Here is a 15,235-nt window from a genome sequence, read left to right on the forward strand (position 1 = left end):
ATAACACAAAGACATACCATGCTCTTGGATTGGAAGAGTCTTATCAAAATGACTATACTATCCAAGGCAATCTACAGATTCAATGCAATCCCTATTAAAGTACCAAGGACATTTTTCACAAAACTCGAACAAAATATCTTAAAGTTTGTTTGGGAATACAAAGACCCAGAATGGCAAAAGCCACCCTGAGAAAGAAAAATGGAGCTGGAGGAATCAGGCTCCCTTCCTTCAGACTATACCACAAAGGTACAGTCATCAAATCTGTATGGTACTGGCACAAAGACAGAAATGTAGATCAGTGGAACAGGATAGAAAGCCCAGAATTAAACCCATGCACCTACAGTCAATTAATCAATGGAGAAAAGACAGTGCCTTCAATAAGTGGTGCTGGGAAAACTGGACAGCCACATGTAAAAGAATGAAATTAGAGCACTTCCTAACACCACACACAAATATAAATTCAAAATGGATTAAAGACCTAAATATAAGACCAGACACTATAACTCTTAGAGGAAAACACAGGCCAAACACTCTCTGACATAAACCACAACATCTTCTCAATCCACCTCCTAGAGAAATGACAGTAAGAACAAAAATAAATAAATGGGACTTAATTAAACTTAAAAGTTTCTGCACAGCAAAGGAAACCCTAAACAAAATGAAAAGACGACCCACAGAATGGGAGAAAATCTTTGCAAATGTGTGACTGACAAGGGATTAATCTCCAAAATTTATTAATACCTTCTGCAGCTCAATACCAAAAAAACAAACAATCCCATCAAAAAATGGGCAGAAGATCTAAACAGACGATTCTACAAAGAAGACTTACAGATGACCAAAAAATACATGAAAAGATGTCCAACATCACTCATTACTAGAGTAAAACCACTATGAGGTACCACCTTACACCAGCAAATCAAAACCACTATGAGGTACCACCTTACCCCAGCCAGAATGGCCATCATCAAAAAGTCTACAAACAATAAGTGCTGGAGAGGGTGTGGAGAAAAGGGAACCCTATTACACTGTTGGTGGGAATGTAAATTGGTGCAACCACTGTGGAAAACAGGATGGAGATTTCTCAGAAAACTAAACATAGAACTACCATTTGATCCAGCAATCCCACTCCTGGGCATCTATCCAGAGAAAACCACGACTTGCAAAGACACGTGTATTCCAATGTTCATAGCCAAGACATGGAAACAACATATATGTCCATTGACAGAGGAGTGGACCAAGAAGATGTGGTACATACAAAATGGAATATTACTCAGTCATCAAAAAGAAAAAAATAACAGCATTTGCAGCAACATAGATGGACCTGGAAGTTATCATGCTAAGTGAAGTCCGTCAGACAGTCAGACATCAACATGAAATGCTGTCACTTACATGTGGAATCTAAAAAAAGGACACAATGAACTTTGCAGAACAGATACTAGCCCACAGACTTTGAAAAACTCATGGCTTCCAAATGAGACAGGTTGGGAGGTTGGGGGATGCTCTGGGGGTTTGAGGTGGAAATTCTATAAAATTTGGTTGTGATGACTGTTGTACAACGATAAATGTAATAAAATTCATTTAGTAATAAAAAATGTTTTAGCAAAAATTAAAAACTACAAAAAACAGTTCTTGTAGGGAGTTCCCTTCGTGGCATAGCAGATATGAATCTGACAGAATCCATGAGGATGCAGGTTTGATCCCTGGCCTCACTCAGTGGGTTGAGGATCCGGTGTTGCCATGAGCTGTGGTGTAGGTTGCAGATGCAGCTCAGATCCCACAGTTGCTGTGGCTGTGGTATAGGCTGGCAGCTGCAGCTCCAATTCCACCCCTAGCCTGGGAACTTCCATATGCCATGAGTGTGGCCCTAAAAAGCAAAAACAAAATGAAACAATACAGTTCTTATAGTGCACATCTACTGTTGATAAACTCCCTCGGTTTTTATTTATCTGGGAAAGCCTTTATTCCTCTTTTAGATCTGAGTGACAATATTGCTGGATAAAATATTCTTGGGTGACAGTTTTTATCTTTCAGTATCTTAAGAATATCAGTACACTTCCTTCTGGCTGGTAGAGTTTCTACTGAGAAATCTGCTGATAGTTTAGTGGAAGTTCCTTTATAGGTTACAATTTTTTTTTCTGTGACTGCCTTTAAAATTCTTTGTTACTTAGTTTTGACAATTTTAATATAATGTGTCTTGAAGAAGGTCTTTTTTTGCACTGAGGTAATTAGATGTTTTTAGCTTTGTGGACTTGTACATCCAGTTCCTTCTGCACGTTTGAGAAATTCTCAGCTATGATTTCTTTAAATAATCTCTCTGCACCCTTCTCCCTCTCTTCTCTTCGCAGATACCCATTACCCTAATGTTGTTCTTCCTCTTCCTACTTAGTTGGATAGCTCTTGTAGAATTTCCTCAATTTTTAGGTCTTATTTTTCTTTCCTCCTCTACTAGCATCATTTCTAGATTTCTATTTTCTAGCTGAGTAATTCTCTCTTCCATATGGCCTGATCTATTTCAAGACCTTTTTAATGAATTCTTGATCTTGTTTATTGAGTTCTTCAGTTGTGGAATTTCTCTTGGATTCCTTTTTAGAGTTTTGATCTCTTCAGTAAAGTATTCTTGCTGTTCACTGACTTTATTCCTGAGCTCACTGAACTGTCTTTCTGAGTTTTCTTATAACTCAATGAGCTACTTCATGATATCTATTTTGAATTCTCTGTCAATAACACTAATATTTCTTGACTTTAAATTTGGTTTCTATAGAACTATCATTTCCTTTCTGTGTTCTGGTGTCACCTTGGTTCTTCATGGTACTTGATGAGTTGATTCTATGTCAGTGCATTTGAAGTAGAAAATACCCTTCTGTTTGAGTCTAACTATCGAAGTTTAGAAATTAGAGGTCTTTCTTTTGTTTTCCAGTAGGTGGCAGTATAGCACAATTCTATGAATTATGCCAACCCAAGCTGCATCTGGTTATGTTTGAGAGTTGGCACTTTCTACCTTCCACTACCTCGTTATTGCTTCTTGTGCCTCCAAGGGTCATCAATGCCTTCTTGCTGCCAGTGTCAGTGGCATTGCTGCCCAGAACCCTGGCATGGCAGGATCTTGCCTGGTGTCCAGAATCCTTAGTCATATACTCTGCTGCCACAGGGGAAGGATGAGGATGGGGGGTGCAGGGGTTGCACAGATGTCTGTGCTATGCCGTGTGTTGTAAGGTTCATAGGCTCCACCATTGTGGATAGAGGAGTGGGGGGTCAGTGTTGTGAGTGCCTCAGTGGCTGGAAGAAGGAGTCTCAGGCCCCACGGCTGCTGAGACCTAGTTACCTATGGCTGCAAGCACCATTTTGGCCAAGAGGCTGGAGTCATGTGCACTTCCTCCCCTACTGCTCTGTGTTTTCTGCAGCTGTGGGCTCAGCTGCCATGGCCACAGAGCTGGGCAGTTCTCTCAGTTCTGTCTCTCGCATGTGTTCCATTCCAACCACCTTTAAATGTACAAATGTGTGGAGTTCTCTGGTGTCCTAGTGTGTGGAGCAGAGGCATCTCTGTTGAGTTGGGGATGCTTCACTGGTTATAGACTGAAAGTGAGAGACAAAGGTAGCTTTTGACTCTGCCATGTGCTGATGTCACTCTACTATAACTGATTTTAAGTAGACCTATTTGCTGGATTTGGTAGACAGAGAACTCAAAACAGCTTTATAAATATGTTCAAGTCAAACAAAAGTTTTTTAAATTAAGGGAAATATATACTCGATAATTAAATATTCTCAACAGAGAAATGGAAAACACACCTGACAGAAATTCTAGAGCTGAAAAGTACAATAACTGACAATTTTAAGTAGTTTCAACAACAGTTTGGAGATGGCAGATAAAGTTGAATATAGATTAACAGAAATTATCTGACCAAAAAAGAGAGAAAAATGTTTGAAGTAAAACGAACAAAATTTCAGAGACCTGCAAGACAATAGAAAACACCCCAAATACATATAACTGAAATCCCAGAAAAAGAAAAAAGAAAAAAGCACAAAAATTTGCATAAATAATAGGCAAAGATGTCCCAATTTTGGTAGAAAACTTTAAAGATTCAAAAAGTTCAACAAATACCAAAAAAGATAAAAATAAAATCACTCCTAGACAAATCACAGTTCAACTGTAAAAGAGCTAAAGAGAAGTCTTAAAAACATTCCAAAAAAAAAAAAAAATGGCATGTTTGTACAAGGAACAATAATAAATTGACTGCTGACTTCTTGCCAAAGACTATGAAAACCAAAAGATACTGGAACAACTTATTCAAAGTGCTGAAGGAATCACTAATTATTCTATATCCAGCTAATATCTTTAAAAGATATAACTATTTAATACTTATAAATCAGTAGTGACAGACAGATATAATATATAACAATAGAACTATGTAAATAAAATGATGGTTACATAAAAATACACTACCACAAGGTTTCTGTATTTTACCTTAAGTAATTTAATATTAACTCTAAATTAGTATATGTTTAAGTTTAAGATGCATATGCCATCTCTAGAGCAACAACTTTAAAAAATGCAAAAATATGGAGATGGAAATCCAAGAAAAAATAAAAAGGAATACTAAAAAATATCTGATTAAAACAAAAGAATACAGAAAGTGAAGAACAGAGGGAAAAAATAAGATACAAAACAAACTGTAACAAAGAAAACCTAAGTACAACCATATCAATAATTAAATGTAAACAGACTAATATTCCAATCAAAAGACAGATTATTAAATCCAGACTTAAAATCTAATACTCAGCTGTATACTATCAACAAAATATATGCTTTGAATATAAAAAATAAACAGACCAAAATTGAAAAGCTAGAAAGAATATATTCCATGCAAACAGTAAGCATATGAAGTGGCTATATTAACAATAGACAAAATAGACTTCATAATAAGAGATATTAAGGGAGGCAAATGGGGGGGGGGGACACTTCATAATGTCAAAATGGTCAATACATCAAGGAAATATAGCAACTATAAATTAAATGTGACTAATAACAAAGCTCCAAAATACACAAAATAAAAACTAACATGGTTTGCAACCCTGGGATTAGCAGATGCAAACTATTATCTGTAGAATGGATAAAAAACAAGATCCTACTGTACAGCACAAGAAACTAAGGAACTGGGAGTTCCCATTGTGGCACAGTGGTTAACGAATCTGACTAGGAACCATGAGGTTGCGGGTTCGATCCTGGCCTCACTCAGTGGGTTAAGGATCTGGCATTGCCATGAGCTGTGGTGTAGGTCACAGATGCGGCTCGGATCCCAAGTTGCTGTGGCTCTGGCGTAGGCCAGTGGCTACAGCTCCAATTAGACCCCTGGCCTGGGAACCTCCATATGCCGCAGGAGCAGCCTAAGAAAAGGCAAAAAGAGAAAAAAAAAAAAAAAAAAAAAAAAAAAAGGAACTATATTCAATATTCTGTGATTAAATTGCAATAAAAATATGAAAAAATATTTATATCTCCATATCTAAGTCACTTTGCTGTACAGTAGAAATTATCATAACATTGTAAATCAACCACATATACTTCAATTATTTTAAACTGACTGAACTAAAAGAAGAAAGAGATGAATCCACAGTCATAAAGACTTTTACATACTTATCCCAGAAACTCATAGAATTAGACAAAAAAATTATTAAGAATATAGAAGATCTGAATGACACCATCAATTAGCTTAACCTAACTGACATTTCCAAGACATGAAGCTCAATACCTGCAGAATACACCCTCTTTCAAGTCCATATGTAGTGTCTACCAAGATAAACCATATATGGGACCATAAAATAACTCTTGATAGTTTTCAAAATATTAAAATCTAACAATCTATATTATCCTACTGCAATAGAATTAAGTTGGAAACCAACAAAAAATAAAACATCTAGAATAGCCCGCAAATATCTAGAAATGTAAAACTCACTTTTAAAGAATCCATAGACAAAACCGATCTTATAGTTACCATAGGTGAAACCATTGAGGGGAGGAAAGAATTAGGAGGGTGGGAATAACATATACACACTACTGTATAAAAGGGATGATTAAGAAGAACCTACTGCATAGTATAGGAAAATCTATTTGATAGTTTGCAATAAGCCACATGGGAAAAAAGAATGAATATATTTATATGTATGATTGATTCACTTTGGTGTACACTTGAAACTAATACAACATTGTGAGGCAACTATACTCCAATAATTAAAATTTAATTCTTAAATATTTTAATTTAATTTAAATAATTTAAATTTAAAAAAAGAAAAAAGAACTCATCAAAATCAAAAAGTAAATCTGAAAATATTTTGAACTGAATGATAATGAAAATTGATAAAGTGATAAATTAGACTTCATAAACATTTAAAACTTCTGCTCTTTGAAAAATTATTAAATAAAAATGAAAATGTTTTCAAAATATATATCTCATTAAGAATGGATAGCTATAACATAAAAGGAATCTCACAGCTCAATAATAAAAAAAACAACCCAATAAAAATAGGCAAATATATTTGAACAGACACTTTACCAAAGAAGATCTGTGACCTTCAAAAAAGCACATGAAAACATGATCAATATCCTTAGGAAAATGCAAATTAAAAACAAAATTAGATACTACTTCCCACCTTGCAGAATGACTAAAACTAAAAATACTTACACTACCAAGTATTGGCAAGGATATGGCATGACTGGAACTCTCATACATTGCTGGTAGCAAGGTGTATATAGTTATTCCACGGAAATATTTTCATTCTGTCTCTCCAAAAACAAGCTAATCCCGCAATAGGCAGTAAAAAAATTTTTTTTGATTAGCTGTGTATACCTGAGAAATCTATTTATATAATTTTTCTACTCGTTTGATGTTTTTTAAACTAACGCGATTGTTGAGCAAATAAAAAAAAAATCAGTTCATAGATGAAAACAAGACCTGGTAAACAGCTTCAGAAAACTTTCAACAAATTCATGGAATTCATCAGAAATGAAGAGGAGGCAGAATTCAAGCACCTAGTCTGATCTGTCTCAATTCAACATCTTAATATCCTTCTACTTCAAGGCTCTGGATCTGCCTTGGGAAGAATGAGGCAGCCACAACCAGTCTCAGCTTGACCCTCACAGAACAAAGCCTGAGGTATCATTTCAGTCAAGAGCAACACTACAACTGGTGAGAACAAGGCTAAGCTCTTTCTGCCCCTTAGCTGTGGTTCTCACACAACAGGTTGGGATCTAGTAACAGTTTTAGTTACTATTAGTAGGATGTCCACAGCACAAGTGATTTTGCTACAGATTAAAGACAAGCCATCTGTTAGAAAGTGACAATGAATGAATCTTCTAAGAAAGAGGAATTGCAAAAAGGTTCTCTTCCATTTCTAGTGTTCTCCAGATCCCCTGGTCTATCTAAAATGAAAGACTGAAGACAGAGCACCCCCAAAAGTGAAACTGTACATCAAAATCAAAGAAAAAATGGCTTTACCATGACCCAGGAAGCTGAAGGACACAGGTGCTTCAGCCTCTATGACTGACCTAGCACGTAATTAACTACAAGAGTTGTTTGCATGGGAAACTGGTCATCCCACATCACATTGATGGGAAAAAAAAAAAAGTGGGGAAGGGGAAGAAATGCAGATCAACCCCACTCTGGACAGGTGGGACAACTACACAGTATGAATAGAGCTCAAAACCACAATTGTAGCCTTTTTAGCCCCAGAGGAAAACACTTAAAATTCCAACAACAACCTATCCATGGTGGTATAGGTACTTGGAAATTTTATTTTTGCTAAAAATTTATAACTTTTTAAGAATTAAATGATGGGGCTTGGACTAGTTGGGTCAGAGATGTTGATAGCCTTTCAAAATTAAAGAAACTGGAATTCCTGTTGTGGTACAGAGGAAACAAATCCAACTAGGAACCATGAGGTTGCGGGAACGATCCCTGGCCTCGCTCAGTGGGTGAAAGAGCTGGCGTTGCCATGAGCTGTGGTTGCAGACGCGGCTCAGATCTGATGTTGCTGTGGCTGTGGTATAGGCCAGCAGCTGTAGCTCCAATTGGACTCCTAGCCTGGGAACCTCCATATGCCATGAGTACAGCCCTAAAAAGCAAAGAAAAAAAATTGTTTAATTAAAGTAACTGTTAAAGGAAGCAAAGTTAAAGAAGACTGATTCCTTAGAAAAAATGGTACAAGTTCCACACTCCCTGATGGTCAGAGCCCCTAAAAATAAGTCCCCATGTTTTACCATAACCTTGCTATCGTGGCCGACCTCCCTCCCTCTCTTCTGAGGTAATGTCTATAAATCTTGGCATCCAGTGTGCTTTTGTACCACATGTCAGCTATTAGCAATGGTATTTTTCCTGACAACTAATTGGTAACATTAAAGAGAAGAAATGAAAAGCATTGTGCTTGCAAAGCTATCTTACCCACTAATGGCAACAAGTATTTTACAGGGGACATGCTAGGGAATCAAAGGGACATGCTGAATTGTTACCCTGTTGGCCAAGAAAACAAGAAATGTGGTGAAAACGAAATCCATACCTTGTGTTTATTTACATGACAGCTGAATGAGTGATACCCCAGTGGCAGAAGATTCTCTCCAAATAAATGCTTGTGCTCAGGGAGTCCTCCGAGGCAGGCAGATATCTAGGGGCCTTCCTCAGAGCCAGAAGTGGCAAGGCTCCCCCCCCCCCCGCCCCGCCCCACAGCCGTGTGTCCCTTACCTTTCATTTTGATTGTGTAAAATCCAACAGCTGCTCCATCTCTCCACAGAATTTTAGCCTCCTCCTTCACGGAGTGAGGTAAAAAAAACATGTCATCATCATCCAAATTCCTCTCCAATCTTCCAAAAATAACGACGTTCAGAATGAAAAGCACAATCCTTTCCCCAAATGACTGAACCTTTGAAGGAAAAACAGAAAGGAACAGCTAGTGAGACGAGAGAGGAAAATCAGACACAATAAACTCTACACTTGGAATAGATCCACGCAATGGGGGCCAGGTGTGCATTCCACCACCACACAAACCTTCTCACACTCAAGAGCCAAAATGTGGATCATAGCTTCTCACAGAGGTTTTAACACCCCTGACCTTTCACACCAACTGGCCTCCAGGAGCAAGGGGCCTCCTGGGTCTCCAGGGCCCCAGATGTGGAATGTGAGGAAACAGAACCATCAGTCACTTGCCAGTGAAACAAGGTTGCCTCCAGGAAGCCACCTCTGCAGAAGCACCAGATGTGTCCAGAAATAAACCCAATCTGCCTTTTTTTTTTTTTTTTTTTCCCCTTTTTAGGGCCAGACCTACAGCATATGGAAGTTCCCAGGCTAGGGGTCAAATCTGAGCTGTAGCTGCTGGCCTATGCCACAGCCACAGCAACACAGGATCCGAGCCTCATCTGTGACCTACACCACAGCTCATGGCAACACCAGATCCTTAACCCACTGCGCAAGGCCAGGGATTGAACCCACATCCTCATGGAAACTTGTCAGATTCGTTTCCACTGTGCCACAATTGGAATTCCTCCAATCTGCCATTTTTAACAACAGTTCCATAATTCTGACCCTCAGAGGGAAGGCAAATCATGGGAGATTATTATTGGTGTAGCTGTTACACCAAGAGCAACTGATTTTCAGTGACTTATGACAGATTTTGAGTGCACACTGGAGTCGCAATCCCAGAGAATTACTGGGATTCAAGGCCCAGCCTGTCCTAAGGTTGCAAGACAGAACTGCCCCTCACCCACTGAAGTATCATGACAGTTGAGGAAAATACACTGTGGTCAAGGTCCGGACCACACAGAGCTTAATCATTAACAGGTCACAACGACTTCCATCTCCTGCCTGTTCAGATTCTCTGCATTTGTAGAGCCTAAATGGCAAAGACGTGGCATACATAGAGGCCTCCCATTTCTGCTCCCACAGTAGACATGGCTAATCCATCACTGCTCGTGGTGGCTGAGCCTGGATATGGTCTCAGAATCCTACTAAATGCAGTCCTCCAGACAACCACAAGCAACCACTAAAATGAGGCACTTGAGATGAAACCAATCAGCTAGTGACAAAGTGCCAGTATTGGTTTATTAGATTTTACTCTGATGACACTGCCATGTGACAGCCTAATGGGGTGGATGTTTGTTGCCCCATCCCAGGCAGCACCACAAGACCTTGACCTGGGCTGACACTGCCACCCCCAAATACCATTCAGTTCTCACCACCCACTGAACTTGATTTGGCTGCTACTGTTTATAGGAAATTAAAGCTCAAAGAGGGTAAGCAATTACATATATTGATTTCCCTGCCCTGTTCCCAAGAAGAATTAAGATAGTTGAATGAGGCCTCTGAGAAGGCAGGCAGGTTTGAAATACCATGTCAAGACTTCTAAGTCCCAGGTCAGTGTGCCAACTGCAGCCCAGCCAGCAGCTTCCTTCTGTGTTTTCATCCATCAGAGCTTGGGGAAAAGGAAATCTGATACAAATATGAATGCTTGGTTTCATAATTAATACTTGACCCTTAAATATTTATTATTGTCATTATCAGCAGCAGCATCACCATCACCATCACTATCATCATCATTTGTGGGCATGACTTCTCAGTCCAGATTTGCTGTGAGATCTTAAGCAACTCACACCCCTTTCAATCTCAGTTTCCACCACTGGTCAAGGGAGAAGACGGCCTCAGTGGTCTCTCAAACAGTTGTATGTATTTCAAATGCTCCAACAATAAAAAATAAGCCAGCTTGCAGCATTCTAGCAAATGGCAAAAAAGTGTTTAGTGCCAATAAACTTATTAATTGGCCCTGAATGCAAAATATTTCACTTTCATCTGGAGCCAAATCTTAGATGAGAAAAAGATTTTTAAAAACCACAGCAGCCTAACTCTGAGAAGCCATCCCAATTTTGTATCTCAGACAGTAGCAGCCAAATCAAATTCAGACTTTAAGAATAACTAGCTCATCACAAAACTCGAGGGGTGTGATGTGGGAGGTTATATTTTTCAACTCATAAAACTAAAAAGTTCAGAGGCAAGCCAGAAAAGAAAAACGGATTGCATCTGGCAGAAGGGAAATATCCAATCAAAAACTGGCAGGAGAAAAAAGAAGAAGAAGAAAATGCACTTAATTTGTCCAATTTCATTACAGGGGGAGAAAAATGGGTGACATGTGATTCTGACTTAGAAACATTTCTGAAAACATAAAACCAAGATCCAGTTCTAATGCGTCAATTAGGACCACTAATTATGTTAACAGAACACTACAGTTCTTTTGTTTTTTTGGTAATTTGTGAAGAAGAGTTGGCTAAGAAACAGAATGTAATTAAAAGAAAAAAGTCAAGACCCCAAGTTCTATAAATGGAGAGGGTAAGTCTCCCCCACACACAGCTGGGGCAGATGGAGGTTTACAACATGGTTCACCAAGTGGAATTAACATCCAAGCTTCTTTCTGTTCACAACACAGGCCACATTTTCAGAAAATGTGAACATTTTCCTCATCTAAACTTAAAAGAATTGATACAAGAAGGAAGTGACCACTCTTGTTCTAAAAAAAAAAAAAAAAAATTGTTTAAAGAGCAAATCATACACATGCGATGTGAGTGTTAGCTTACACTGTGGTGGTAGTCATTTTGCAGTATATCACTGTATTAAACCAACGCATTGTACACCTTAAACTTCCACAACATTAAATGTCAATTCCATATCTCAATAAAGCTGGGAGAGAAACAAACTTGAGAAAGACAACCCATTAATTGGGGGAAAATACTTGCAAATCATATATGCAATAAGGATTTGCATCTAGAACATGAGGCGTTCCTGTTGTGGTTCAGCGGTAACGAACCTAACTAGTACCCATGAGGGCTCAGGTTCAATCCCTGCCCTAGATCAGTGGGTTAAGGATTTGGCATTTCTGTGGGCTGTGGCATAGGTCACAGACAAAGCTTGGATCCTGTTTTGCTCTGACCATGGCTATGGTGCAGGCTGGCCTCTACAGCTCCCATTCAACCCCTCACCTGGGAACTTCCATATACTGCGAGAGTATATGAAAAACTCTTACAACTCAACAGTAAAAAGTCAAATAACCCAATTTAAAAGTGGTCTAATGATTTTAATAGATATCCCCCCCCCGGAAAGAATATAAAAATGGCCAAAAAGCACATGAGAAGATGCTCAACTTTCTTAACCACAAAGATCCCTCACTCTTGCCATCCTAGGTCTCTACTTTATAGCTGCTCTACAAAAGTCATAGTGCTTCAAAGAGCAAATCATACAAAGAGCAAAACCACCAGGTCTGCTATCAGAGAGACTAGAGTTTGTGTCCAATTAAATCACTTACTGTGTGGCTCAGTTTCAACTGCTTCATCTCTAGAACAAATACCTTAAAGATTCTGAAATCAGATAATCCCTGTAAAAAGTCTAGGTAATACTAGTATCTACTAACACAATATCTAACTCACAGTAAGTACCAATAAACATTATTGGAATGCAATAAACAGGACTTCCCCACACACTAGAGAGATGATGTAGATTAAAGTTTTAAAATTAAGATGGGAGAGGCCACTCAGGAAGGTAAAAGAGGTTTACCAATAGCCAGGCATCTATTGCATATATCCAGTTACTACTATTTTCCTTGCTGGCAAGGTGTTAAAGATTGAACTGTGCCCCCTCCCCAAAGATGTAAAAGTCCTAATCCCCAGTACCTAGGAACATGATTTATTTGGAAATAGGGTCTTTGCCAATGATCACATCAAAATGAGGTCATTAGGGTGGGCCCTAATCCAGCATGACTGGTGTCCATATAGAAAAGCGGAATTTGGACACAGGCACAGAGACAAGAGGATGCGAAGACTCAGGAAGACCACCACCGATTTACCAGGGAAGCCAGAGGCCACCAGAAGTTAGGAGAGAGGCCTGGAACAGATTCTCCCTTGCAGCCCTTGGAAGACACCAACCCTGCCAACACCTTGATTTTGGACTTGTAGTTTCTGGAACTGGCAAATAATACATTCCCGTTGTTTAAACTGCCAAGCATGTGGCACTTCATTACGGCAGTCCTAGAGAACAAACCCACCGGGAAAGACAGCTTTAAATTATTAACATAAGCATGCTGACCTTTAAAACATGTTTTGCAATAGCCACTTAAATTCTCAATGCCTCACCTTCATCAGACCTTCTCTGGCAGGATCAGAGGTTCTTAGGACATCCTCGGTGGTCCACCAAGACCCCTTCATGTAAACAGCCACAACTAAAGAGAAAACCAAGAGAAAATGATGATGTACACACAGCCAGCCAGTCACTAAAGGGGCAGTTTGAGCAGCATGCAGCCACTGTCAAGGTACAAAGGAAAGGTGATGTGTGGGAAAAGCAGGTGATATTTCTAGAGCTGAGGTGGCTGAGAGCACTGATCCAGACTGATCACTCTCACCTAAACAGACTTCCCAGGTGTCTGCAGAGATGAGCTCTCATGGACTCCAATGCAGGATGTACCTCAGTGGTGAAGGGCACAGAGGACTACACATCCAGGCTGACAAATTCAGTGGGTGAGAATTAACTTTTTGTTTCAAAGTCCAGTTATATGACACAACTTTGAACTCTGTAAATTTAGTCAAACCCACCAGCATTATCTAAACACATCGAATGAACTATCTTCTCATCACCCTTGGTGTTGGTCTTGGCACTGGTTTCTTTTATATGCCTTTCTTTCATTCTTACAATGAAACTGTCATTTGCATTTTTTTGAGGATGCTGACATTCTGAGATGGGAAGGCAACCAGCCAGGAGAGCTGAGGTCATGTTCAGCCCTGGGCCACTGGACTCCAAGTTAAGTGCTCTTTCCAAGAGGCTGGAGATGGGTCAGCTGTTAGAAACAGGGCCAATCATGCAGGGATGGTGGGGAGGGGGGGTCTTTAGGTAAGACTTGGGCTGGGACCTGCAGGAGAGGAAGGGCAGAGACCTCCCTCCTAACCCTCTCACACCCTGCCCTCATCTAGATAGTCACCTCTAGACAGGCCATTGATGCCACCCACTCTGAGTCTGGACATGTGTCCTGCTGCTTAGTAGAGGTGATCCTAGAACACCCCCAACCTCTCCAAGTCCCAGACTCCTCAGGTGTGGAACACCCAGCACAGGGCATAGATGTAGAAAGCACTCAGCATCTACTAATTAACACAACAGCCCCCCCCCTTTTCGTGTTACTGTCACCTCCCCACATTGCACCTGCTGCCTCAGGACAGGATCCATGCCCTCCTCTCCATCCCGAGAGGCAGGCTGGTCCAGGCCACCATCATCTGCACAGGTGAGTGTGACAGCACCCCATCTGGTTCCCTGCCCCAGTCTCTCCTGCCAATCCATCCTTCCTGAGCTGCAACTCCAAAGGCAAATCCAGTCATACCCCAGCTTTTTATCTCTCGGCTGGGCCACCCTCCTCTCCTTGTATAAGAACTACATTTTAAACTAACGTTACTTTGGTTGTTTTCTGATACCTTTTTTTAAAGACTATTTATTATGGAAGTTTTAGGTTCACAGCCAAGTGGAGAGAAAGGTACAGACATTTCCCATACTCACCCATAATACACACACACAGCCTTGCCTGCGATTAATATCCCTTGCCAGAGTGGTACCTTTGTTACAACTGATGGACCAACACTGACATATCATAATCTCCCAAAATGTGTAACTTATGTGCTTTACTCTCCCCCCCCCCACTTTTATGGCTGTCCCTGCAGCATATGGAAACAAGCAAGATCATTAACCCACTGCGCTACAGCGGGAACTCCATGATTCACTCTTAGTGCTATACATTTTACGGGTTTGGACAAATGTATCCATCACTATGGCATCACATAGGATGTTTTCACTGCCCTAAAAACTCTTTGCACCTGTTCATCCCACCTCACCACCCCCCTGGCAACCACTGATCTTTTTGCTGCCTCCACAGTTTTGCCTTCTCCAGAAAGTCATATAGTTGAGTCATACAGTAGGCAGTCTTTTCAGATCAGTTTCTTTCCTTTAGTGAAATGCATTTAAGGTTCTTCCATATCTTTTCATGGCCTGGTAGCTCAAAATTCTTTTCAGCCCTGTATTCAGTGTTAAAACATTCCATTGTCTAGATGTACCACAGTTTGGTTCTCCTCTGGTATCTTTTTATACCCCTTTTATTGCCATTTTTATACCTGCTTCTCAAGCCAGGTATCTGAGCCCCAGGGGTTCAGAAGCCACAAGATTAAAAAAGATGCATCTTTCCA

At 39.9% G+C, this 15,235-nt stretch overlaps 1 protein-coding gene across 4 annotated transcripts in view; it reads right to left on the reverse strand.

Annotated features, from left to right (window-relative positions):
* FAM169B (Protein) overlaps nucleotides 1-15,235 on the reverse strand; it is a 98,597-nt gene that overhangs the window by 36,927 nt on the left and 46,435 nt on the right. For all 4 annotated transcript variants that reach the window (XM_084975526.1, XM_084975513.1, XM_005659772.4 and 1 more), the window contains exons 4-5: nucleotides 13,151-13,236; nucleotides 8,727-8,904 (exon numbers count right to left, since the gene is read on the reverse strand). In XM_084975526.1, the coding sequence (XP_084831652.1) occupies nucleotides 8,727-8,904; nucleotides 13,151-13,222 (250 nt within the window). In that variant the 5' untranslated portion in view covers nucleotides 13,223-13,236. The remainder of the gene's footprint in view (nucleotides 1-8,726; nucleotides 8,905-13,150; nucleotides 13,237-15,235) is intronic.

Source organism: Sus scrofa, chromosome 1 (assembly GCF_054392235.1).
Source record: "Sus scrofa isolate SSC_HxYL_T2T_F1_AM1 chromosome 1, Sscrofa_HxYL_maternal_Yorkshire_Landrace_v2.0, whole genome shotgun sequence".
Taxonomy (NCBI): domain Eukaryota; kingdom Metazoa; phylum Chordata; class Mammalia; order Artiodactyla; family Suidae; genus Sus; species Sus scrofa.